At 33.1% G+C, this 26,317-nt stretch overlaps 1 protein-coding gene across 4 annotated transcripts in view; it reads right to left on the bottom strand.

Moving 5' to 3' along the window:
- Positions 1-1,421: 1,421 nt before the first annotated feature.
- Positions 1,422-26,317, bottom strand: part of LOC124432119 — a 159,036-nt gene continuing 134,140 nt past the window's right edge. For 3 of the 4 annotated variants that reach the window (XM_046980732.1, XM_046980733.1, XM_046980731.1), the window contains exons 8-13: positions 13,062-13,674; positions 11,664-12,777; positions 10,538-10,685; positions 7,070-7,280; positions 6,422-6,688; positions 1,422-4,965 (exon numbers count right to left, since the gene is read on the bottom strand). In XM_046980732.1, the coding sequence (XP_046836688.1) occupies positions 4,714-4,965; positions 6,422-6,688; positions 7,070-7,280; positions 10,538-10,685; positions 11,664-12,777; positions 13,062-13,674 (2,605 nt within the window). In that variant the 3' untranslated portion in view covers positions 1,422-4,713. Of the gene's footprint in view, positions 4,966-6,421; positions 6,689-7,069; positions 7,281-8,292; positions 8,295-10,537; positions 10,686-11,663; positions 12,778-13,061; positions 13,675-26,317 lie in introns of those variants that run through there. The other variant, XM_046980734.1, reaches the window with a different exon arrangement.

Consider the following 26,317-nt stretch of genomic DNA (forward strand, 5'->3'; position numbering starts at 1 on the left):
GTGTACGCGAGTCGGACGGGGTTCTATTGGAATTGTCAGACACTCCGAATAAGCATCCGGATGCCGGTGAAATGGGAGGAGGGGAAACGAAAGGGCGGTGATGCTGCTGGCTTGTAAAGGTTGAGGAGGTAGAAGAAGGAAGTAAGAAGAGAAAGAAAGGAACGGGTAAAGAAAACGAAAACACTAAGAAAAAGAGAGGTGGATATGGGATGGATGGGGATTGCAATGACACGAGCATATACGCGCATACAAGCCATCTTAGATAGGAACTAACTTGTCTCTTACCACTAGCGTTTCTTTTTTTTTTTTCTCATACCATTATATCCCTTTCTCTCCCTTTTCTCTTTTACCTCGGTATACGTTTGACACCGACGCCAACGGCATCTTGAATGTCTTTGCATTAGAGAAATCGGTAAGAAGGGAGAACAAAATAACGATAACCAACGACAAGAGGAGACGTCTCAGCTGCCTGGTAGGATATCGAAGGGAATGGTGAACGAAGCGGAAAGATATCGTCGAGGAAGTATGGGAAACAGAAGAAGAGAATCGCTACTAAAAACGATCTCGAGTTTCATTGGTTTAACACGAAAAGTAGGTACTATCGCGGTGGATAAGATCAAGGGAAAGTTTCCGGATTTCCGATAGCGACTACATAGAAACGTATCAGAGATAAGTGTTTACGAGATTATCGAGTGAATGGATAGTAATATTCAATCAATAATACGAGATACAATTTAACGAGTATGAGAATTGTATCGTCCATTTTCTTTTTATTTAGAATTTCTGTCTTCTTTAATTTTCCACCGTAAATCTATGAAAATTTGTAAATTTGTTATGTACTAACAAAGTGTTTTAATGATCACATGTTCCTTGTTAATCTTATTTATATTGTTCCTAATTGCTTATATATATATATATATTATTATTAAGTTAATCCTGATTAATTTCAATAAACGCAGTTGTCTTTTTTCTCGATCGATACATTACTTGTATATGATATAATAGATTGGATATCTTTTTCAAGGAAACTATTTTACCAACAGTTGATACATAGAGAAATTTATTAGTTTTTATTTGTTTATTTTATTTATTAGTTTTATTTCCAAGTAATCTATCATCGTAGTCTTATATAATAATATTTCTTTTTAATATTATATAGATATGCTCACTTATTTAAACATAATTGATAAAGATATTGAATCGTTAGATATAAAAGTTATCGATTATGATGATAAGAAACATTATATCGACTCAGTCGATAAGTGTAATTGTGAAAAAGTTTCTTCTGATAAAATTGTAACTTTTCATTATGAATTATTGATAAGTCAGCATTATTATTTAACGAGGAGGTGCAGTTTCTTTTTTTTCTTTTGTTTTTTGCAGATAATTATAATAAATTCACCAAATAAATTCGCAAGTAATAATTTTCAACATGTTATTTATTTCAAGCGAATTTGAGATAGGTAATTATCGTAATGATTCATTCCATAATACATTCGTATGCGATAATATTGTCAAATTAAACGACGTCCTAACGTAGTCGCTTACAATTGAGTGACGCAAGTGTATTGTGTACGTATAAACTGGTTATGGATATTCGCATCACGCAGAAGAATAATGTTTAATAATATGTACACAGTGAAAATGTAAAATTAATATTAATGACCTTAGAAACAATATAAACCTACGAATTAATGGAACGTTTCTTCTCGTAAAAAATAGATTTCCAGAGCACCATGTTTCGGATAATTTGTTATTTACAATTCTTATAGCTGCGCCGTACCATGGCGTTATAGGGGTAAGAAGATTTTTCATCTTAATGCAACTTACTTCGTCTTTTTCTTCTTCTTCTTCCTCACATTTCTTCAAATCGAAGATACGAGCTATCATCATTCTCTCTCTAACCCCCCCCCCCTCTCTCTCTTTTCTTTTTTTTCTTTTTTTTTTAATCGGTTAATGGCGAGATACTGCAGAATATTCTAATAACATGAAATTGCAAAAAAATATCGAGAAACAAACAAGGAACAGAAACTGACTATTATGTCGGAAAATTTTATGCCCTGTGTTCAATCTTCGACGTTTTGAAAAAAGAGAATAAACAAACAAAAATTAAAGAAAAAAAAAAAAAACACACCAAATGAACGAACAAACAAAGAAACAAAAAAAAAAGATCGCATTCCTGTATTGCTTGTGTTAAAACTTTTATAAATCGGAGTTTATAAAGAGAATATCTATGATGACGAGATAGGACTCCATCTCGGGATCTTTGAGTCTTCGGTAAATGTTTCATTAACGAAGCTCAAAAAACCGGAGGATTTCCTTGATTTCCTTCGACAAATTTATTTCTCCGTATAATCTCTTCCCCGTTTTCGTATTAATTTGAGGATGACCACAAAACGAAATCGATAATGGAGAAGATGAATGGACCGATATTTAAAATCAAAACAAACAGAAATGTCTATTATGTCTGCGATCTAGCAATGAACGAGGCATAAAATTTTTCTCGATAACACCGTTACACCATGGAGGCTCGAAATCTATTCGCGCGTTAACAACGCACTTCTTTTCGAGAGTCCTTGGTCCGGTACTATAGAATAAGTAAAATCACAAGCGTCATAGGGATCCACGTGGAACCCCGTGGTTAGAACGAAATGTAAAAAATAGTACTTTTTGTATAGGCATCTTGTGTGCGTGTACGTGTCTGTGTCTGTGTGTGTGTGTGTGTGTGGATAAGTGTATATGTCCTGTATTTATGAACGCAAACTCGTGTATATAATTTCGATAATACGGTAGTATTATGTCCTGTGTATGCGCTTATGTACTAAAAATCTATATAATATATATATGTACATGTACAACGTCGCTTTATCTTTAAAGATACAACGTCGAAACGAGAAAAAAAAAACGTTTAGCGACGTGGTGCAAAGCGTACGCTCTCCTTATACTCTTATATCACATATCGTATATAAGAAGGCAGCACGGGTTATAGCATATTCATTTTCTTTCTTCCTTTCTTTTTTGTTTCTTTTTGTATTTTTTTTTTTTTCGTTTTCTCGTTTTTTTCTTCCCTTTCAAACGTCTCGCTTCTTCGTGAAACATACATACGCGAAATGTTAATGCTTACACCGAGCAACGTGTAAAAGTTTCGAGCGTGTCAAAGATATCTACTTAGATATTTCTTTTTGACTTTTTAATTCAGTTTAGTCAATATCTCGTTTATATCGCTCTACATTTCGCGTTATCAGACCTTCCGAGGAGTTAAAAAAAAATATTGCACCGAAGTCAAACACTATGTGTCTCGTTCGATCGTATGCCGACGACATATTTCTCCTTTATCGAAAATAATAATCAAATTTCTTTTTTCTACGCGATACATATTAGAATTTTGATTGTTTCAATAATTCTCAATTATTTGATAATATAATAGAATTTTTCACAGTTTTATGAATGATCGATTAATACCGTCAATTTCGTACAGGTATACATACCCGTACAAGCGAAGAAATGTATTCAATCTTTCCATGTGATTTCTTTTTTCTTTTCTTCTTTTTTCCTTTCTATATGTATATGTATACATATATTTATATATATATATATATATATATATATATATATATATATATATATATATATAAAAATGACAAAACAACGAACGATCATTCGCTTACCTCATACACATTATCGAATGAGGAAGCATTCAATTAAAGGTTTACATTTATATCTTCGCTTCTTTTGCTCTCTATATATATTTACATATCAAGTTTTTCATTTTTTTCTTTTCTTTTTTTTTCTTTTTTCTCGTATCACTTTCATGCGATTACGATGTCGCTTTCTCCTCGAGGAAAGATCTAAAGAAGAAGCTTCCCGTGTTTCTTTTCTCTCTCTCTCTCTCTCTCTCTCTCTCTCTCTCTCTTTTCTTTCCTTTTGTTTATCCTCATGTTACCCTCTAGTAAACTTATCGTTTAATAAAGTTAAGAGAAATATTATTTCTAGAGCGGATCATCAGGGAACACGGGGAGAAGATCGACGTGTAATCTTAAAAAGGACTAGGCGGCACTTGAGCATAGGCACTTGGCTCTCGAAGATCATAGAGATTTAGTCCGAACCTACTAAATTAACAAGGAAAATGTGAAACAATCGTTACATCGTTTTATTCTTGTTATTTTATCAAAGAAAGTTGAAAAAAATTAAGTGAACAGAAATTCGTCCTTACATTCTTTCTTCTCTTTTTTTTTTGCGTTAAATATGACTCCGTTTAATCGTGGATTATCAACTTCGTTAGTTTTATAAAAGTTTTCCTTTCTTTTTCACGTGAAAAAGAAATTTCGAAAATTTGTAAAAAGTTATTGTTATCTTTTTTCTTTTTCTTTAGATCAAACATAAACACACACTTATACACATGAAGAATAAGTGTATATATATATACATATATAGTTGTTTCTTTATATTTATACATCTATGCATTGATAATAAATGATAGTATGATAGATCTTTGCTCGTTCACATTGTTTTCCTTATAGGTTCAGACTTCGATTCGACATCGTATAGACGATGAATGAGGAGTCTTGTTTATTAATATTCTCAAGAAATATTCGAGTACTATCGTATCGCGACTTTTAAATACGACCTTTATACTTTACGAATATCTTACTTAAAATATTATTTTAATTTCGTACACGTCTCCATTAAAGTTCATCGTCGTTATTAATCGATTTAATCGATAGCTTCCTTCAATGCAGCCAACTGTTCCTCACCGAGCTTCACTTTGTCTTGAATTTCACGGGTATCCATTATCAGCTTAGCTTTCATGTTGATAAAATGTTGATAATCGGCGAATTCCTCGTCGTTTAAATATTTTGAAAGGATCGCCGAAACGTTGATGCTACGCTTATCGATGTTCGTCTTCAGAACCTTAGCTTCTTCCAACTGATCTATTAGCTTATCTCTCTTGCCCTCCAGTATTTTCTATGATAAAAAAACAAAAGCATTTTAATCCAGCGTGAAAATACATTGAAAATTATATCGGAAGATATTTTGTACAAATCCAATTATTTTCTTTCATTTTAAAGAGAGATTTTCGGGTAACAAATTTTTCATTCTTCAAGATTTTCATTTTGCTTCATTTTAAGAATAAATTTCCGAGTCGTAGAAAATTATGAATCTCCATAAATTTATTTTAACAAAATTATTAATAATATTTAAATAAATTTTTTTGAACGAAACACATAAAGACACTATTAACAAAATTTGAAAATAATTTATTTTATTTTTATCTCTTTCGTTATTTTCTTAAAATTTCGTTATTTACTTAAAAGTGTGTCGTCACTTTAGCAATTTACTCGTCGTTGGTATATTGTATAACATGAGTCACGGTTATTTTAAAGATAAAGGTCAACAATAATTGTTTTTTTAAAATAAGTTAAGTTATGCAAAGAATACATCTATTAAAAAAAAAAAAAAAAAAAAAAAAAAAAAAAAAAAAAAAAAAAAAAAGAAAGAAAAAGGAAAAAAACTGAAACAAAAATCGCTGGTAAAACAGTACAATTTTGTTGATGTAAATTCGATTTTAGATTATTAATAACAATTTTAAACAAAAAATCAAAATAAGCAAGCAAAAAAAAATTAAAACAATAAATATAATATCTGTAAAAGAATGTAAGAAATTCAATGTATTTTTGATAAAATTAATCGATCGATTAGTCTTAGAGATATTCTACATGCCAAAATGAAAAGTGTAATTTTCGAAAAAATGTACTTATAAATGAACGAGGTCAAAAAAACTAGTCCACACATTATCTCTTAGAGATAAAAAAGATAATCAATAAATTGATATTATTATTCAGAAATATATATGAGTTTTGAGATATATTCCGAATATTATTTGTCATTATCAAATTTTGACATATCTCGATTAAACGGTCTCGATTAAACTTCATTAATTTGTCGAATATCATTTATTAACTTCAAGAGCATATTTGTGAAATTTCATTCATGCAAAAATAAAAAAAAAATTGTTTAATGCAGTCTATACTATTTCATATCTGCTATCGATCATTTACCGTTTTCGAATTATTCCATTAAACGAGTTGTAATTTTATTAATTCTTCCTCTCTTTTTCTCTCTTTATAAATGTAATCTTTAAAATCGTACAAAAATAAAAAATCGGTTCTGCTACGCGAGAATCTCTCCTCAATACCTCGATGATTTAGAAATATTATTTAGAAATTTGTATAAAAAAAAAAGTAAATTTAATAAAAAAAAAAGATAAAATAAATAAAAAGATTAAAAGCATTAATATGTCATGATTTCATGCAATCGCGTGAATTTGAAGATTAATCAAATTCTTTAATATAAAGAAGAAGTAACGGGATAGAAAATCTTGAGGAAAAATGTCGTCCCATTTGACAGGAAAAATACTCACTCTCTCCGCATGATCGGCCGGCATACCATAAAGGGCGTTTTCAGCACGAGCCAATCTTCCACTAAGACTAAGAAGAAGGCTAGTAATCTTGCCAACTTCCTCAACGTGAAGTCGATACTTGGAAGCTTCAGCTGGTCTAGCTGCGGCGGAAATACGCATAGCTACGCGAGCACCAAGGGCTTCATTTATTTCTCCCTCTTCTTTAACAGCCTCTTGTTCAGCCCTTAAGACGATCACTTTCTTGTCCAATCGCATCATGAGCTCTTCCTAAAAATTCAATGATCCCTTTCCTCGTTAATCGACGAGAGAAACGAAATGGAATTTTGAGAAAGCTAAAGTCCTCCGCTTTTGCGGAAGAAGAATCGATCTTGGATCGAGATAAATCTAATGAGCAGAACGTGGGCGACCCATAAACTTTCCCCTATTGTCGTTGCTACCGTCTCTGTCCTTATATTCGTGACGTATAAACGAGAAATTGTCGACTGTATATATATATATATATATATATATATATGTATATATATGTATGTACATACATACGTTTAGAAATAATGATGAAAGTCACAGTGATTCCCTTCTATCTCGTTAAGCCAAGTTTCACGGACAGATAGTAGAATATGGATTAAGAATAAAAAGTAATTTAATTACCTTCTTCTTCCTGAGATCCGAATTATCCGCTGTAACGACTGCCGTCGTATCTTCCGATCTTGTAGAATCATCGACACTAACGTCTCGAGAATATCTCGTCAGAAACCTCGCTTTACCTTCGGATGTCGTAAAATATGCCGAAGTGGATGAAAGCGGGCTGCTCGGATCAGCTGACGATGGGGTTACAGGAACCGAAGGTATACTTTCGTGTCTGAAAAAAATAGAGATTACGTTAATCTTTAATTTCCTTTCTTTTTTTTCCTTTCATATAAATGATAACATTTTTATCCTTCGTTATCCAAGAATCAATATTTGTCCTTCATTATCGGAGTTCGATTATCTCTAAGAGACTATTACAAAATAAAAATCTTTTTGTGAGTAATCTCGATATTGAGAATAATCAATTGAGAATATATACATGAGACGAATGAATCAGCGATCGACCAAGTGAATCTTTGCTTGGATAAAAAGATAGAGAGAGAGAAAAAAAAAAGGTTTATGAGCGGAGATGAAATCATCGCGCGACGTAAAAGGAGCGTGTATCCTTTGAAGTCATCTTTTTTTCCTTTCCTTTCCTTTTATTTTTTTTTGTTCGTATATCAAGCTATGAATTCATCTATGACGCGGAAGCGAATAATTGCGTAATTTTTGCGGCTAGTTTTAATAAAGGAAAAATATGTTATATTAAAAACCAAGTTCTACTCGGAACGCATCTGTTATCGTGCGAACACGTACGATAGTAAATCGTAGACATTGCTCGTTTTTCTTCATGCGAATCTATAAAAGAGGAGAAAGTGATAAAACGAAGGAACGCGTTTGTATCTTGTTAACGCCACGAATGTGCTTTTTCCATCGATGACAAATTGCCGTCGATGCCACTGCATACTATGGCCGATTACGTCTCGTTCGTTTCGCACGTTTCGTGATCGGTGTAAGCTAATGAGAAGCGGAAGAAAATTCCGTAGTACCAAAGTGAGTACATTGAATATTTTATTATCACCTCGAAAGCATTCTAAATTTACTAACGTGAAAGTAACAAGCTGAGTTGCGACATATTTCGAAATAACGGGAATCATTTTGTTATTCGAGTTGATTATCATTACTATGAAATGACTACGAGCACAGTTCGAAATAATTTCTTTTTATAAAATTTTTACGTATGATATTATTAAAGTCAGTATAGGAATGACACTATCGGTAATATTCGAGCTACAATGCGATACTTCTCCGAATGTTTCCTTTCCATTTTTGTGCACGTTTGTCGAACTTGGCACGGATACGACAAGCACCACGATTGGCCGCAACGATGCTACCAACTATCCATTCAAGACTGGCAAATAATATGATATCTAGACAACAACCACTGAGTAGTCGCTGCCTGACAATATCATTTATGGTCGCTTACGCAACGATCTTGTGCTCATAGTACTTTCTCCTTAAGCATGCCGGCGGAAGTATTGTCCTCGAATATTCGAGAGAGACAGAGAATGAGAGATAAAAGAGAAGAGAGAGAGAGAGAGAGAGAGAGAAGAGATGAAATCTTAAAGTACCCAGAAGAGACGACTTTTTTATCAATTGAAGGAATTAGGTATACCAATGTCTATACATATTTCTTGTTCAATCAATATTAATTCTCTATAATAAAAATTTTTATTCGGATTAAAAACAAAAAGATTAAATAATATGAAAATTATAATTCTCATTTATTTCATTACATATTATTTATACATCATTTCCATGTTATTTGATTTTCTTGTAGAATCCATAAAAAAATATAATATAATTAATGAAATGTGTAATTTCAAAGTTACATCGCGTTATAGAGAATTAACTTAGAAAAGCGTTTAGTTAACTATCCGATCGAGAGGATGAAATTTCTGACGATAGGAAAGGAAGGAGGAGGAGGAGGAGGAGGAGGAGGAGGGAAACGCTAGAAAGAAATAGAAAGGTTAGAATTCTCATGGAAATCAAGAGAAATCGCATCTCGAATCGACGCTACCGATCGATCATGCTGTGTGCCGTTCGACGAACTCTCGATAAACGACAATTAAATTCCGGCGTTAATGGAGAGTCATTAATGATGCTCGGCAGGAATCCTGCTGTGTCTACGCCCACGTAAACGTCACTCGTTGGTATAATAAAGAATCATTATGTGTGCGTTCGCTTGGCAGGCAAGAGACAGCAGCACGCGATGTTTCCAAGAGCACGTGCCGAGATCGTCTTCTTCCTTTTCCTTTTTATTTCATTGCTTCTGCTTCCTTCTAGCCGCGGGATATCGTGAACACGGAGAAAATTTCCATCCTTGGCACCGTTCCAAAAGAGCGAACGGGAATCGTCCATAGGGTTTATCGTGATCGCTTACGGTGATTAATTACATTCGAATGGTAACGTCGGTCTTTAAAGTTTCTTTAAAAGCGATTGAGTTTAAGAGAGTATCACAAAATGATTCTCTTTATCCAAGTGAAAATCAAAGATCTTAAGAGTTGCCGCGATCTAACGGCAGGATCATTCGAAGTAAGCCTTTGAGCTCATTGAAACTAATTAACGCACTTAACTATGTACCTACTAAGTACGTACGTACGTACGTACGTACGTATGTATGCATGTATGTATATAGATATACATAATTAAGTACAACCGGTCGAACTTTAATAGGAATTCAATGGAAAATAAAATCCTCGGTAGTGAGAGCGTACCGATAAAAAACTGATACCGAATCTTTATTAGCAGTGTAAAAGATACATTCCATTGATATATATAGTAACACCTAATGTTCCTATCACGATGTCCATAAATTTTCTACCGCTAATTGCGAAAGGAGAATAAAAATTCTTCAACTAATTTGATTAGCAATTGTGTTACTTCCTTCATACAGACACACATACGCGTACACTACTACCATTATTATTACTACTATTACTACTCTTATTATCATTATCATTATATTATTATTATTGTTATCTAATATTGTTGTAGTTCGAACAGATTCAAGGATCAATCCTCACTCTTCAATGATCATGTTATATCTTGTAAATAGATATATTACTATTATTGTGTTAGACAACATCAAAATTATAATAAATCAACATATTGGGAAAACAAAATTGATCACATTTAAATCTATGAAAACATTCAACAAAAATTATTTTCACTACAGAGACATTCTTATATAGCCGAGTTCGTAACATTAAAAGGAAAAATAAGTCAGCGTACGTAAGTCATATACGTAAGTACATACACGTAAGTACATACGTATACGTAGAGATCGCAACTAGTCACGTTTAAATTTAGAAACAAGTACGAAGAAAACTTTTTACTTTCAGGAATCGATCATGTCCGTTGATAAACATCGATGGAAAAAGAAACAATATCTACGATATAATTGCGATTGTAATTTATGAAGAATTTGTTCTTTCGAAATTTATTAGCGAAATTATATACTTAAGATAATTACGATAAATAACTCACTTTTTCTCATCGTCATCTGCATTTACGACACAGGAGGCCATCGACTCCTCAAGGGAGAGTCGCCGCCTCGGTCTTGACTGCAAGGTCGCTTCCACCCTAAAGAGACCGGAAACGTAGTCGGTGGGTTTCTTGTGCTCCGGCACTGGAACTGATAAGAAAAGAACAAAAAAAAAAAAAAAGAAAGAAAAAACATTAGTTGAGTCGAGCGAACAGTCAGCTTGAAATAAGGGAAGGGAGAAGGTCTCGCTTCGCGCTCTCGCTCCCTTTGTTCGTTCAGTGTTTCACGCTCGAGGAGTTTACGCGCGTACCGCATAGAAGCCATAATGCGACGGGGACTGTTGCATCTAGTATCACGAGTACGAGTGCGAACACGCAAGAAAGAAAAATAGAGAGAGAGAGAGAGAGAGAGAGAGAGAGAGAGAGAGAGAGAAAGAGCAATGACGTATAATTGAATAACGCGACCGGGGTCGTTGATTCGTTTAACGCTTATTAAAATAAAGGGTCGTCGCTCCGGTGCTACTAATACTACGCGTCATATTCCCCCTGCCCTCTCCCCTCCTCCCTTATCACTTACTCGCTCTAACGCGTAGTACACGTGTACGAAGCTCGATCAATTATTCTACATACTATATATATGTATATATGAAGACAACAACATAATACGGTATGTATACATTATCGAATGAAAATATGATAAGCTAATAAAATTTCTTAAGTTTCAATGATAGGTTCAAATAATATTTTAAATAATATTTTATTATATTGAAAAGACTATGGACCAAGATATATTAACACATTTTCTATATATCAAAATCGATAGACGAAATGATATATCATAGTGTATATTTATTGTTATATGTATTTTAATTTATTGAAAAATGTGAAAAAAAAAAGAAAAAGAATTAACACAACTACGACTTGACCTTCGTTATTATCTTTCGACGATAAACGCAAAGTTATACGAATAACATTGAAAGCAATAAAGAAGCATTGACGTAACGCGTAGGTAGATTATACCGGAACCGAACAAAGGAAATTATTACGAGCACCGTAGATTAATCGAGTTAACTTCCATAAGATTTGTATGGGTAAGACGAGAATAGAATTTGCTCGAAATAAGTTTTACCTAGAATGGGGACCAATTTGTCGTTTGGACTTAGTTGACTGGCGAGATCTCTGCTGAGTTCTTCGCACTCAATCTCCTCCGGTAATTTTTTTCTCGGTTCCGGTAGAAGAGGTTCCTCCTGTTTGACAATGTTTTGCTCTGCGGTTTGCTCCATGAGATCGGTCTGTGATGCCGCGTCACTTGTAGCAGCGTTAACTCTAAGAACTACTTCGGTACGCTGTACCAAAGTCAAGCCTTCGATGCCAGGTTGTGGAGAGACGCAAGGTGAAGTGGTTGATGATGAAGGTTTCTTATCCTGTTCATCGACAGGTGAGTTTCTAGGTGAGGACGAGGTGGAGGATTTGGATACACTTGAGATCGAGGAGGATGATGATGAGGACGAAGACGAAGACGAAGACGAAGAAGAAGACGAAGACGAAGAGGAATTCGAAGAGAATCTACTTCCCGTCGATCTTGATTTTGAACTACCGGACGATCTCTCCGTTCTTTCTGTTCTAGGATTCTCCGTTTCTCTCGTTTGGCACGAACGCTGATTCAATGATTGACCAGCAGAATTGGATCCGTTCCAAGAGACTGTACTATCCGTTTGAGTTGGACTCGAAACTTTCCTTTGATCGGTGGAACCTTCTTCTCTAGTTGGGGAATTCGGTGTACTCTTGGTTGGCGTTCCATAAGTTAAGATTCGAGGAGATGACGTGGGATCGGTCGATCTACCGGAAGAGGAGGAGCTCGAACAGCTTCCGGATCTTCGTGGGATTGCTCCTCTTGGACTTCCTCTTTCCGGAGATCTTGGTGGTGAACTACTTGGCGGTGGTGGTTTGTCATGATGAGACATCGATTCTACCGTTTTCTGAACGACAACATTTTCCTGTCCTCTCGACCAGCAATTACCTGTCATGTTGGTAATCGTAGTAGTCATCGAGGAGGTCGTCGTGCTTACCGTGTACGAGCACATTGTACCGGTCGACGTACTTCCTCCATTGGATCGTTTCTCATTCCTACGGTTCAGTAATTCGATATTTTGCGAGGTCATTTCGATCGTTGCACTTCTTTCGCGGAAGAAATCCTCACCGGCTGCTGGTTGAGAACCACTTTCGACATTACGAAGCTGTTTCTAGAAAAACGAAACAAAAGTACGTTCTAGTATAATGTTTACCTTTTGAGAATAATATTATCGTTAATTATTGGATTGCACGGAATGTTCCTTATGTTCTTTATCCATATACATATGTATCCAAACATATATCTAAAAGTACTAGTAGTTCTTTTTTTCTTTCTATAATTGTATCGAATGAAGATATTATAACAACTCCTTTATACATTTTATTTCGTTAAATTTTTTTTTTATTTGTTCCTAAACAATCCAATAATATTACGTTCCTACGTATTTTACCTTACCTCTCTATTTTCTGATAAGGGCTCGCAACTGGCAGCTAATTTTCTACGCTCTCGTTCCAATTGTCTGTTCCTATCATTGAGAACCTCGACGCTCTGGGGAGATAATCGTTCTCTTCGTTGCTCATAATCGTGCCTCTTTTCCTGATATCTTTTCTCTTGATGCTGATGATGATGATGATGATGATGATGATGATGTCGATCCTCTAGATTGTCATTATTGTTGTTCTCATTGGTACGTGTTCTAGCGTCAGCGATTTGAAGTTTCTTAGTTAGTTCGTGGGATAATTTCCCGATCGATTCGACCGAGTGTTGATGCTGTTGGCCTGACTTTTCTTCTAATCGATGATGAAGAGCGTCGACGCTATGGGATTTGGCAAGTTCGTGTGATTGTTGTTGTTGCTGCTGTTGTTGATGACTATTATGATGATGATGGTGATGGTGTTGTAATGGATGATGTGGCGTGACACGCAACAGAACTGGATCATCGTGATCCCGTGGAGGTGGCCAATCTTCTAAACGAGAGGTCGGAGACATCGTTCTTTTGTAGCTACCTTCGCTATCAGGGGCGCCACGTTCTCTTCTATACGCCAAGTAAGAAGCCTTTGATTGGCTTCTGTAAAAAAACAAGACAAACGTAAAACTGGATTAGTCAGGATTTTCTCTAAGATTTATATGTCTAACAATGTTATTGGGTCTAACGATTTGTGCTTAGTGAACAATTATTTGTAAAATATAATTTTATTTTATTTTCTTTCTCGATTATTTTTAAATAAATAACACTTTTTAAATAAATGGGATTTTATTTAAAATTATTTGAAAATTAATCTATTGTAATCGTATTTATCTCAGATATGCATATGTATACATTAGTGGTATTACATTAGTTGAAATTATTTTTTTGAAATTCATGTATGTGTTCATAGCATAGAAAGGATTAATAGTGCATCTTTTAATACAACATTAACCGTCCTATCACGTTTTTTGGTAAGCGGCTGTTGCCTTTGATTCCTTCTGTAATCTGGAATGCAACGACGTGCTCTGAGAATAAGATAGTCGTTCTTAAAACACAATTCCCATGTTCGTTCACGTAATCCAGAAACATGCGTTTACCGTGAGCTCATTTAAATAATATGTATTTTCAATCGCTCTTTCTATACAAATTCAAATCAAAATATATTATAAATGACATTATAATCGTAGGTATATATATATACATAAATATGTATAATAAAATATCATTTAAATAGCATAATGTTTCAATCAAAATAATTGAATAATAATGTCTGTCATGGATTTATTAAAATGCCAATTATGTGCATTCATTTCCGCACGTTGAATTATATGTTAACAAATTTTCGAGCTATTCACGAAGAAAACAAAGAGACCTATGGCGTTGGCAGGAGAATAAAAGGGTGCCATTGTTCGACGTGATATTTGTGCACAACAATACAAATGCATTTCCGATGATTAATCGTTTGACAGTATTGATTAATAGTCGATCAAAACATCGACCGTAATATAAATCCGTGAGAGACCAAGGGGTCTTGAGGCATCGACGACCGTATTAAGATGAAAAAGACGTTTTAATCGGTACCGGATATGGGATAGCGTAGCTGCATAGAATTTTAATTCATTCTTCTATTCGACGTTCCCACAGATGCTTTTCCTTCTTCCGAAACGGTACACGAAACTTTCTGTACACGCACATCCATAATAACATTAATAATGATTAGAATGCATAATGTAAGTCGATAAATAAATTACTGGAATGGGTTGATTCTAAATAAATAAATAAATATATGTATATATATATCATTTTTAATGTTACGAGAACTATAGGAAGAGGATGTAGAAGAAGATTAGAAGAAATAGATATCGCTCTTTGCATATACAAATTATTATTACTTAGGAAACATTAGAGATTTTTATCGAACGTTCGAATAAAATGAGTCGATAAATCGTGAAAGTAGCAAGACTGGATCGCCGCTACTGGAATTAACGTTTTTTCTTTCTTTTTTTCTTTTTTATTTTTTCTTTTTTACATTTGTAAGGAATGCAGGACGATCATCGATCGTGCATATGAACGAGATCAAGAAGCCGTGTAAAATTTCTACGCTCGCGAGTAACGTCCGTTTCTCTTAAAAGCAAACCCTCTTTGACTGTAATCGCCCAGGTGAAACGAATACTTGCCATGCACGTATCCTCCCGAGATTTATCATTGCTGTTAGTGATAAGAACAGATAAGTAGAAATAACACAAAATTTAACTATTTTTTCTTTTCTTTTTTTTTTTCAACGAACTTGACGTCCAAATGATTTAACATATTTAACGATGGATTTCCTACTAGAAAGATATATATTTAAGATCGATGTGAAATTCAGTTGCCCGAGAGCAAATCGATCATGATATAATTTCTCGTTCCTATGAGCCCAAATTAACTTCCATCAATTTGATCCTACATTTCCATTCCATTCCTTCCTTTTTTTTTATCCTTTTCTCTTTTTTTCTTTCTTCCTTTTTTGCCATTCAACAAACAACCAAGCCGTCTTAATGGATTCATCTACAACCGATAATAAACAAGGATCGAACGTAATCTGTCGTAATTATCATTCGTCACGGACGGCTCTTTTCGTTCCTCTTAATAACTTCTTTATACACACGTGAACTCCTTTAATGATCTCGTCTATTATTTTTTTTCTTTTTTCTTCCTTCTCTTTTTTTTTCTCAATCAGCCGTCCTGTTTCGTCCCCCGTAACGAAACGTTCCACTTTCGTCTCTTTTCGATCTACGAAAGTATTCTTCCATATATGTACGAGAGGCTCTGGTGTTCTTCTTACGATCTCTCTCTCTCTCTCTCTCTCTCTCTCGCTCTCTTTCTCTTTCTCCCTCATAGCTTCGTTCGAACAAAGTTTCAAGAAAGTTTCTTAGGAAGGAAGGACGAAAGTAAAATTTGCGTTTGGATTCTAATCACGCGAAGAGGTCGAGACGTGAAATCGTGTCGGGCGGTGGTTCTACCTTCTTTGCAACATATACGTACATACATAAACACATACATACATACGTATACATGTCTGTACATACATACATATATACATATATTTCTTTTCTTATCGGCAAACTGGAAGAACCGTTGTTACACGTGCTCCGAAGGAAATCTATTCCAGACACGTCATTATACGCGCGCCGTCTTTGAAAGACATACAGGGACAGAACGCCACGTCCTTCGACGATTCCATCATTACTGGTGAACTGGTGGCTAACGAAAGAAAAACATGTCACCGAGTATACATATATATATATATATATGGTCCGATGTTCTACTAACGGCGCCAGAGAGTAAGCTCTTGAGATGGCACGACGACGAAGTTTAAACGAGTCGTGCTAGAGAACTTTGTTTCTTTGCGCAATAACGTCTACTAAACGTTACCACGATCTGTTATATAGGGTGTCTCGATATTTACCTATCTTATTTGTTAACACATTAAATAGGTATATGCGACCAATAGAAAATTCCGTTTTTATTTGGTCACCGTTTTTATTGCGAATGAAAACAATATTAGGTAAATCAGATTAGCTTGTTCATCTACGTGACGTATATACGTGACATTTCATAAAAATCGATACATTTCGATATCCTTATTCTTGTATACATTCTATCGTATAAAATGTATAAAAGGAACTTGTTTTATAAAGGAACCTTTCTCCAATGAGATTACTCACTTTAAGTGCATAAATTGTATTAATTGATTCAAAAAATAATATATCTGCTAAATATTATAAATGCGTTGCAATATTAATTTTTTCGTTACGTTTTTTGCTGTTAAAATTGTTTTTTTTTTTTTTTTATGATACTCTTAATAAATTCGAACTTTTAATAGTTATGAATATAAATTAAGAAATTTCATTTAGTTTGGACCATTCTAAATGTGAATTTTAAAGATGTAGTTTGGACCATTCTAAATGTGAATTTTAAAGATGTACTTTGCGTAATCGTCAAAAATAGCCTCCATGGCAAGAGATTAATAAAGTACAAAATAACCCGCATATAATACGTTAACCTTGAGGAAATCGCGTACTCCAACATTCATTATAGAATCGCCTTGTATCTGCAAGATACAATTATTCACATATTGTGTTGCAAACTATTCGAATACATGACAAATTTTTCTTTTCATCGAAACAGTTATAATCCATATTAAAAAAAAAAAAAAAAAAAAAAAAAAAATATCAATATTACATTTTTTCGGTCGCAAGAAAAATAATATAAACCGTAAAAAAGAATTTTTGCATGAACATATATCGAATTAATGGCGACCTTCACAGGATTAATATGTAGATAACAAAGATAAGAAGTATTTATCTTGTTATATATAATCGTTCAATGAAAATAAATTAAAGATCCAAGTGTTCGCCGAAATCTTTTTTTTCGTTTGTGTAAAATTGACCTTTTTCTTTGTTCTTTTCGATAAAAATAAATTGAGACACCTTGTATATTTATCAACGATAATGCCATAGAAAATTTTTTTCAATTTATTAACGAGTAAGTACTATTGTTAAGAAAGGGAGCAAACCTCGATCTAACGATAAGGATGAACGTTCGATATTGACCAACGAGTTGGAACACGGAATGGGAAGAAAGTGCACCTAAACACGATAATAATCTATCCAAAGAATACCTTATGTAATTTGCTTCGATGTTATGCAACGGGTATATATGCACGACACTGAAGTATATATATACATATATATCATTTTTTAAGTATATAGAATTATGTAAGCGCGTGGTTATAGATAAAAATATCAACCATCAGAGACCACAGGAGAGCGTTTCCTGTTAATGTATATTCGATATAATAATCTTTTCGAGATACGATCGATATTCTAGTATTAAAAGTGTGTCGCAAAGAAAAAATTAATTTCTCTCTCTCTCTCTCTTTCTTATTTAACTTCATTTACGATGAACACGAACAGCCGTATCTTTAAGAACGAGCATTAAACATAAATATCATTTCAATTTTCTGCTAACACACGAAGATTATCATCTCGCTCGATCGTGAAAGGAAAAAAAAAGAAAGAAGAGAAAATAAAAAAAAAAAAAGGAGAAAAAGAAAAAAGGAAGATAATGTACTATGCATTAAGGAAGAGTGGGCGACCGATTTGTATAATTTATCGGTAAGATGAACATCGTTCGACCGGTAGCAAAAGCATGTTACCAATACATCACTATAATCGATGAGCATACAGTTGAATTCGTATTATAGTATGTTCTCTCGAGTCTATCGTGTACCGAAAACTTTACGTACCGGATAACTGGCAGGTGTTTATCGATATTATTACAATCAGACCGGAGAAATCGATAACGGCGATACGTGTACGTGTCTCTCTCTCTCTCTCTCTCTCTCTCTCTTTCTCTCTTTCTTGAAGGACACGTATTCCAATCTCTCGTTCTATTTTTGAAACAGCCAGGAATGAGTACGTACGAACCCGATAAGACCCGCCCTTTTTCTCTGTAAATTCTTCAGAAAGTCAATATTGTATATCTACTTTATAAGTATCGCAACCGATCGATAAGAATCCAGACTTTCAATGAAACGTCAGAGAAATTGTCAAATCTTTTAACAAAATCAAATTGACATTTAAACATTTCTTTTTCATCTTTCACTTTAATGAGTATCGTTTCATTGAGAGAAACGTGTCGATATTAATATCACGATATCTAGATGATATTCGGATAAATGTCTAAAATGTTGTTTAATCTGATAAGATTCGTTTTAGAAGCTTACATTGGATAGTTCAAAAGGGAATGATTTTGATCTCTTAAAAATAAAAGTTTCGCGAAACGTTACGCCTACGGTACGTGTAATAAGATAATTACAATAACGAAGTAATTACCAAATTAATTGGAGTTCAAACGATTTCAAAGGTAGATCAATCCTCCAAGGAAGAAAATTAAGCGGTAGCGAATAGATCCTTACGTAGATAGGAGTCATAAAGATCAGTGAAACACGGACTCAAGTCCAAAGTATGTATGTACGTCCATTATGCTTCGATTACGGGTGTCTAGATTTCTCTGTCTCTCTCTCTCTCTCTCTCTCTCTCTCTCTTTCTTTCTCTCTCTTTTTATCTTCTCTTCGTCGATCTGACAAGACGCTTAGGTACATCGATACGTCTGGACATTGCTATTGAGTACTCTCATTAGGACAGACAGACCTACGATGGGTGGACACCGGTAAACCGAGAAAGGCGATCGGTCATTACGACACCTCGGTAATTAACTCCGATCGGGTTCGACCACGTGTACTCGTATCCTATCTTCTTATACACGATGATTTAAGAAGGAAAAGAAGAGAAAAGGATACCGGTTACAAGAACGTAAAGTTCTTACTTCGATATGTCATGTTCGTGTATTATATATATATATATTTATATATGTACGTATGTGTGTATTTATATATACATATATATACACATCATTTTATACTTGATGATGATCGTGATATTGAAAATTTTATGTTCGATATATATTACTGAATATATATTATTTTGAATTAAAGGATATAATACATTATAACATGGAATTTTAATTCCAAAAGTCAAGTGTAAATTTAATTTTATTAAAAATTACGATAATTTATAGATGTGATTAATGCGAAAGGAAGTAGATTGCTTTGCTAATGACGAATATTAATTCTTTTTCTCTTCTTTCTTTTCATTTTTTTTTTTTTTTCCTTGAGATATTACAGACGGAAGGAAACGTCGTATAAAGATCCCGCTGTATCCAATGATCGACGGATGGATAAGAGACCATATTCGTCTAATTAAAAACGATAAGAGGTATATCGATAGAATTGATTACGATTTATAGGTCGAATCAATGTTTCGTCCTATCCGCCGGATATGAAATGGACTAAAATGAATTAGCAATCAAATATTATGGCGCAAGCTTATTGAACCAATGTATTGTTTACGAAGAGTCGTTAATAAATGATATGTAACAGGTGTTATGCAAAATAATCTTTGATTATATATAAAATAATCTATTAATATTTATTCATACGGAATTAAACTTTTATCTTGCTTTTGTAGACTTTTCGAATCTTTCAAGGTGAATATTCTTTTTGAAAAAAATTCCATCCAAGTAAAGATAACAACACAATATTTTTAATCGTAATATCATTCGGAAATCGTATCATTTCGTAGCTTCATCTGTTATGAAAGAAAATTGAATCAATTATTTGATCGAATTTAAAATGTTATGAAATTAATGTATAAATATTATATGATTAATGTCTTTATTATATTTTTATGAACGCTCTCCTTCGTCTACAGAATCGTGCTCTTTTATATACATATATATATATGTGTGTGTGTGTGTGTGTGTGTGTGTGTGTAAGTATGTGTTTTGAAAAAAGGAATAGAAAAGAAAGAAACCAAAAAGCTATAGCCGGTTTAATTAAATCTCTCTTCCAGTTTAAGTATCCTCTAACCTCTATATAAAAGTATACGTGTAGAGGGAATAAAAAAAATGAAACAAAGGTGCGGATAAAATTGGTCAAAAATACATCGTATTTACTTTCAAAGTGAAATCTATTTAAAGTGAAGACACGAGAGGATAATTAAGGTGACAAAGTCGGCTTTTAACTGGGTGAGAATGGACCGTGACCGAAAATGGAAAGCACCGACTTCTGTGTCATGTTTCTTCCTTCCTGTTTGCCAAATCGTAAAGTGTTTTTTGAAGTCGAATCGTGATAACACTTTGGGACACTTTTAAATAATCGAATCTACCTTAAATTTCTTGCCCATACAATGAATACGACGACAAAGAATTGGTACCTTATTCAATATATGGAAGTTCATCGTTTCCTTCGATCATTCATTTCAATTACGAGTCCATTAAGAAACCATGTATATATATATATATATATATATATATATATGTATGTATGTATGTATTCTTAAATATGGATTCATCATCGAAAATACGTAAACATGTTTTACGTGAAAACACGTTTGGTGTCCGAGTGAAACTTGGCGTTGTCCGACGTGTATTTTAAAAGTAGGTGACCTTGGTTCACTTGCGATTTCGAAAAGCGTTTCACGGCTTTGGCTGGATCATCTGTGCCATCAAATGGATCGTTGTTACGATAAAAACACTACTTTATATTTCCTGCATAATGATTGAAGTTTTTAGATAGAATGGCTTTTATCGAGATAAAAAGATGGCGTAAGGAAATATGTTTTCAATTGAAATCAATTGTTTTTTCTTTCTTTCTTTTCTTTTCTTTTTTTTTTTTTTTTTTTGATCTTTACTTTTCCCCATCGATCTTAGCGGTTAAAGTTCCGTTGCGCATGGAAAGTGCACTTCGTCGAGACCACTTTTGCGGGCGATTTGATATTCGATGTTGAAAAAGTTAAGAATACAGTTATCCGTGACTGAACAACTAAAGTTAATATTATACCTATAATGGTAAAATGAAAAAGCTATGTGATTTGTAATGTTTCACGAGATTATTATAAATAAAACGAATTTTACGTAAGACATATTTTTGTTTAAATTGGCATCTTACATTTTGCATACGTCAATTGTTCCCTTGTGTTTAATATTCTCTGTTAAATTCGTTAAAAAAAAATGCACTAATATTAAAGAAGTTATCATTCCATTATTGTACAAAGAAGAAGAGAAAAGAAAAAGAAATATTGTATATTCGCTCAATTTTTAGAACGAAGAGAGTGAAAGGAGAATTACGCATATTATTTGACAAGTTTATTAAGCTAGATGTAAAATGTTTTCAACATTTCAGTACGACGAGCGAAAATGGGCAATAAAAAACAAAAAAAAAACGAAATTATTACTCAACTGCATCTTTAATGATTAAATCGATTTTGTCTATTTAGTTTTATAAAGCAATTTTAGATATCTTCACAGTCTGAATAAAAAAACATCAAACGAGATATAGCGAGATATAAATTTACTAACAATCGAGATTAATATTTTAAATTGTCAAAATTGATGTTGTATAATTTTTTAAAGCGCGAGGAAAGAGAAAAAAAAAGAGATAATATGCTCCAAGGACGCGCATCTATTACTCGCGACATAAAAACGTCAGTTCACGAAAGATGTCGAGGATAAGAACGATCATTTTATCAATAGATGAAATATCGATCCTTGCGAATCACGAGTATAAAGTTCGTAGAAATCGCGTGTCTGTCGATTCGGACGATTCGTCGGCACGAGTAAGAACGTAATTACGCTCCACGTTTGTGCGCGTAATGCGTCTTGAATTATCCGGTTTTACGATCATGAAATTATAAGTGTGTATAAGTACGAAGATTTATGATTGCTTTGAAGAAAGGCGTTATTGTTTGCTTTCCTTTAGTGCTGGTAAAAAGATTAATGATTCCGATGAAATTTTAGACTTTAATTAGTTGACGTAACAAATCTTATGGTCTTGTTTGTCTTTTCCTTCTTTCTTTTTTTTCTCAATATCTAGACTTTTGTTTTCTCTCGTATAATAGAAATTGCATTAAATTTATTACCCTTAAAAATACAATTTTAAGATTTGACAAAATTATATATCATAAAAGGAAGAATCGGAAGGTATAATACTTCCTAGTTAAAAGTATATTATTATTATTTCCTTTTCTTTCATTTATTTATTATTGTTAATCTTTCTTTTTATCCTTTTTTTCCATTTTAAATTAGAGAGAAAATCAAAGTAGAATGTATTATATTATTATTATTACATATTAAATATATCGCTATATATATCACTTATTATTTCTTATTAGGAATAAGAAACAAATAGTACATTTATTTTTTAATCGTTAATATAAATATACGTATTTATGAATATTAATATTAATTATTTTTTATTATAGAAATGACAAACAAATGACAAATTAATCGCAAAAAAAAGATTGATATCTTTATCGGTACGAGTTTTCCTTAATTATAATATAATAATTGAGAACGCATCGCTTTGAAATTTCTACAGACATATTTAACATATATATGTACATACGTAAAACGTAAAAAGCATATATCGAAGACAAGGAAAATTAGCTTATGCCACTCTTGTTCTCATCGAGTGGAATACATTTTTATGACGATAGTCATTACAAAGTCACTATAAGTACGTCGTACGAACGATGGACGGACGGATGTATGTATACCGGAGCACGTTCCGTCCTCCGGAATGAAATTCGGGTCGAGCTCTCGATTCCTCATCCATTCGTATTTACTGTTGAAGGAAAACTGGGACTCGTTGCGATTTGGGGACGAAACTTTCCTCGGATGAATTGACCCCGAGGGAAAAGGTTCCTAAATGAATCGTAATCGTGTATTCGTCTACATTCGCTCTATAATCGTCGATACTAATTAACGTTACATCGTACGAAAGACCTTCATATAGAGAGAAGAAGTCTAATGTACAATATTTATACGAAGAAACGACGATGAAAGTTCGACGAAATCGAGGACATCCTGTAAAATTACGTAAAAATGTAAACTGTAATCTAAGATCGTCCGTACGTTTTAATTATTTTCACTCTCGAATCAGCTCTCATAAGATTTTCTCTATTTTCAATGTATTATGGAATAATATAAGAGATAAAGATGTTCTTCGATATTAATTTCGAAAGAAAGTTCTTTTTTATATGTCGAATAGGTTTCTTCAACTTTTACAAAATTACACGATCAAGAAACGTTTATAATATAGGTGATGATGTAATCTATAATTTAGATGAAATAAATATATATATATATATATATATATATATATATATATATATATATATTTAATTTTCATCTTGGAAATTATATATTTAAATTTTCAATATAGATGAAATTGGTTGCACAAATCGTATTTTAGTATGAAATTAATAAATTTATAAATGAAAATAATACAAAATAAGATTAAATGAAAGATTTATTTACTGGTACATTTTTCATTCATTATCTAGATTCAACGATATGCAATGCTTGATGAAAGAAGTTTCACGTCTACAATTGGCCTACTTTCGGACGAATAATTCATGCGAGTTGGAAAAATTTTGAATTATGCCAAAGCTAACGAAGAAAACGGTAGCACGACGGAAAGGATTCTGAAAATGTAACGTATAAATTAGCTCGAATAAATCATTTCACCGAAAGAGATATTTCCGGCAAGAGTGGCAATCTCGAGCAAAACGAAATACGTGTCGTGGATGTCACGGAGTGAGCGACGTCGTGCGAGATAGTCGATCTACTACCAAAACGAGAGATTCCGGAATAAAACGTGACGCTTCGCGAGCTCTCAAGATAAATCCACTTGGTTTAATCGCACGACTCATCTGAGTGTAATCCGAAAACTTTTCGAATCGCATGGTAAACAACATATCAAATTATAAATCTGTTCGTTGTAATTTATTCTAATAAACGCAAGGTTTCGCCAAGAGAACCAACAGATAAATTCCGATGGAAATAAATTAAAATAAAACGCATAATGTGTTTGACAAATTTACAAAATCTTGAAATATTCAGCTGGCACGTATGGTAGAAGAATTATGTTTATTAGGTCGTATCTAAATTTACATACGAGATATACATCATAATTATACATATAAAATCATAATTTATAGATAATAACGTCGAAAAAGAAAAATGAGAGTAATTTTTCTTTCATATCTTTAATATTTCTCTTGACATGGCAAAAATTGTAACAGATAACCATTGTCCTTATTAAAAAATATCTAAAAGATCGCACATGAGACGACATGCGTTTCAACCTTTGTAAGAATATTTAAGATAGTCATAGATATTAATGTCAACTTAATCAAAACCATTTTTTTTTTCATGTTAATAATAAAATTAAAATTCGTAAAAGTTAATGAAAAATTTTCATTTATAAAAATCTTTATATATAATCTATTTTTACGTATATAAATTCCTACGTGTTTGAATGAACACGTATCGATCTAAGGGATGATTGATTAGAATAACATACAATTTTCACATTTATTCGAATTAAATTATTCTCGAGTACGAGGCAAAAAGCCTTTGTCTTGAAAAACAGAAATGGACGACAAACCAAACGTTTATGGCGTGGGAAGAGAAGACTGCTTATCAAGTTATCAGAGACACCCGCATCGCAGTGTGCCGTTTACGCTTTGTTATCGGCCAACTAGCATACATACATACATACATAGCGTTCTTACATTGCAGCTGATATATTCGAGCGTATATATCTTCGTCCATACGTAGCTGTCAAATCCCGTTCGATTCACCGTTCTACATTATCAATCAATGATATACATTCTATCTAAAAGAAAAAACTATATATATATATATATATATGTATATAAGAGATGAAGATCATATACAGGTACCTGTACAGATCAAAAGATTTGAATGATTTTAAAAATTGATTATTTTTTAGTTAAACCTTCAATTTCGTAATTAGACTTAATCGCTGTAAAAGAAGTTAACTTGAAAAAGGAAGAATTGATAAAAGATCTCAAAAAATAATATAAAATAATAATCGAATTTTTTAAATCACCTGGACATAGATACTTTTGGCTGACATTATATAATTGCAGATTCTACATACATATATATATATATATATGTGATTGAACGATCGAGGAGTTAATAAACAGAGAAAATATAGACAAAATAAGAGTCGCAAAATAGTTGTAAACATATAGACGAGTATATTTTAGATGAATTATCATAGAAATGCTCGTAAAATATGCTCGATTTATCCGATTATCGCGATCTTTACTGATGTTATGCCATGAAATGTGCCGTGACGAAATGAGATAGCTAGGTAGGAAAATCATAAAAGAGCTTTGCATAACTTTATATCTTCGTGAAACGATCATATTTTAGAAAGAGAGAAAGAGAGAGAGAAAAAGAAATGGATAGAGAAATAAAAGGAGAAATAAGAAGAAAGAGAGAAGAGAAAGAAAAGAGAGAAAAAGAGAAGGAGAGGGAGAGAGGAGAGAGAGAAAAAGAAAAGAAAAAGAGAGAGATGGATAGAGGTGTCCTCTAAAATACGAAAAAGTTTTTTTACGGACCAAAATCATTGCGTACGCGTCAACCCACTTTCACATTTGGCCAAATGACGATGAGTTTTTGATTGGCAATTTTCAAGTATCCGATTATTCACTATGTTTATGGTTTAAAGTTAAACGTATGAAACTCCTGCGAGTATGCGAGTAGATACCTCTATGCTAATCGCATGAAACTATTTCCGTTGCTGACGTTCGACCGGATA

This window comes from Vespa crabro, chromosome 23 (genome assembly GCF_910589235.1).
Source record: "Vespa crabro chromosome 23, iyVesCrab1.2, whole genome shotgun sequence".
Lineage (NCBI taxonomy): Eukaryota > Metazoa > Arthropoda > Insecta > Hymenoptera > Vespidae > Vespa > Vespa crabro.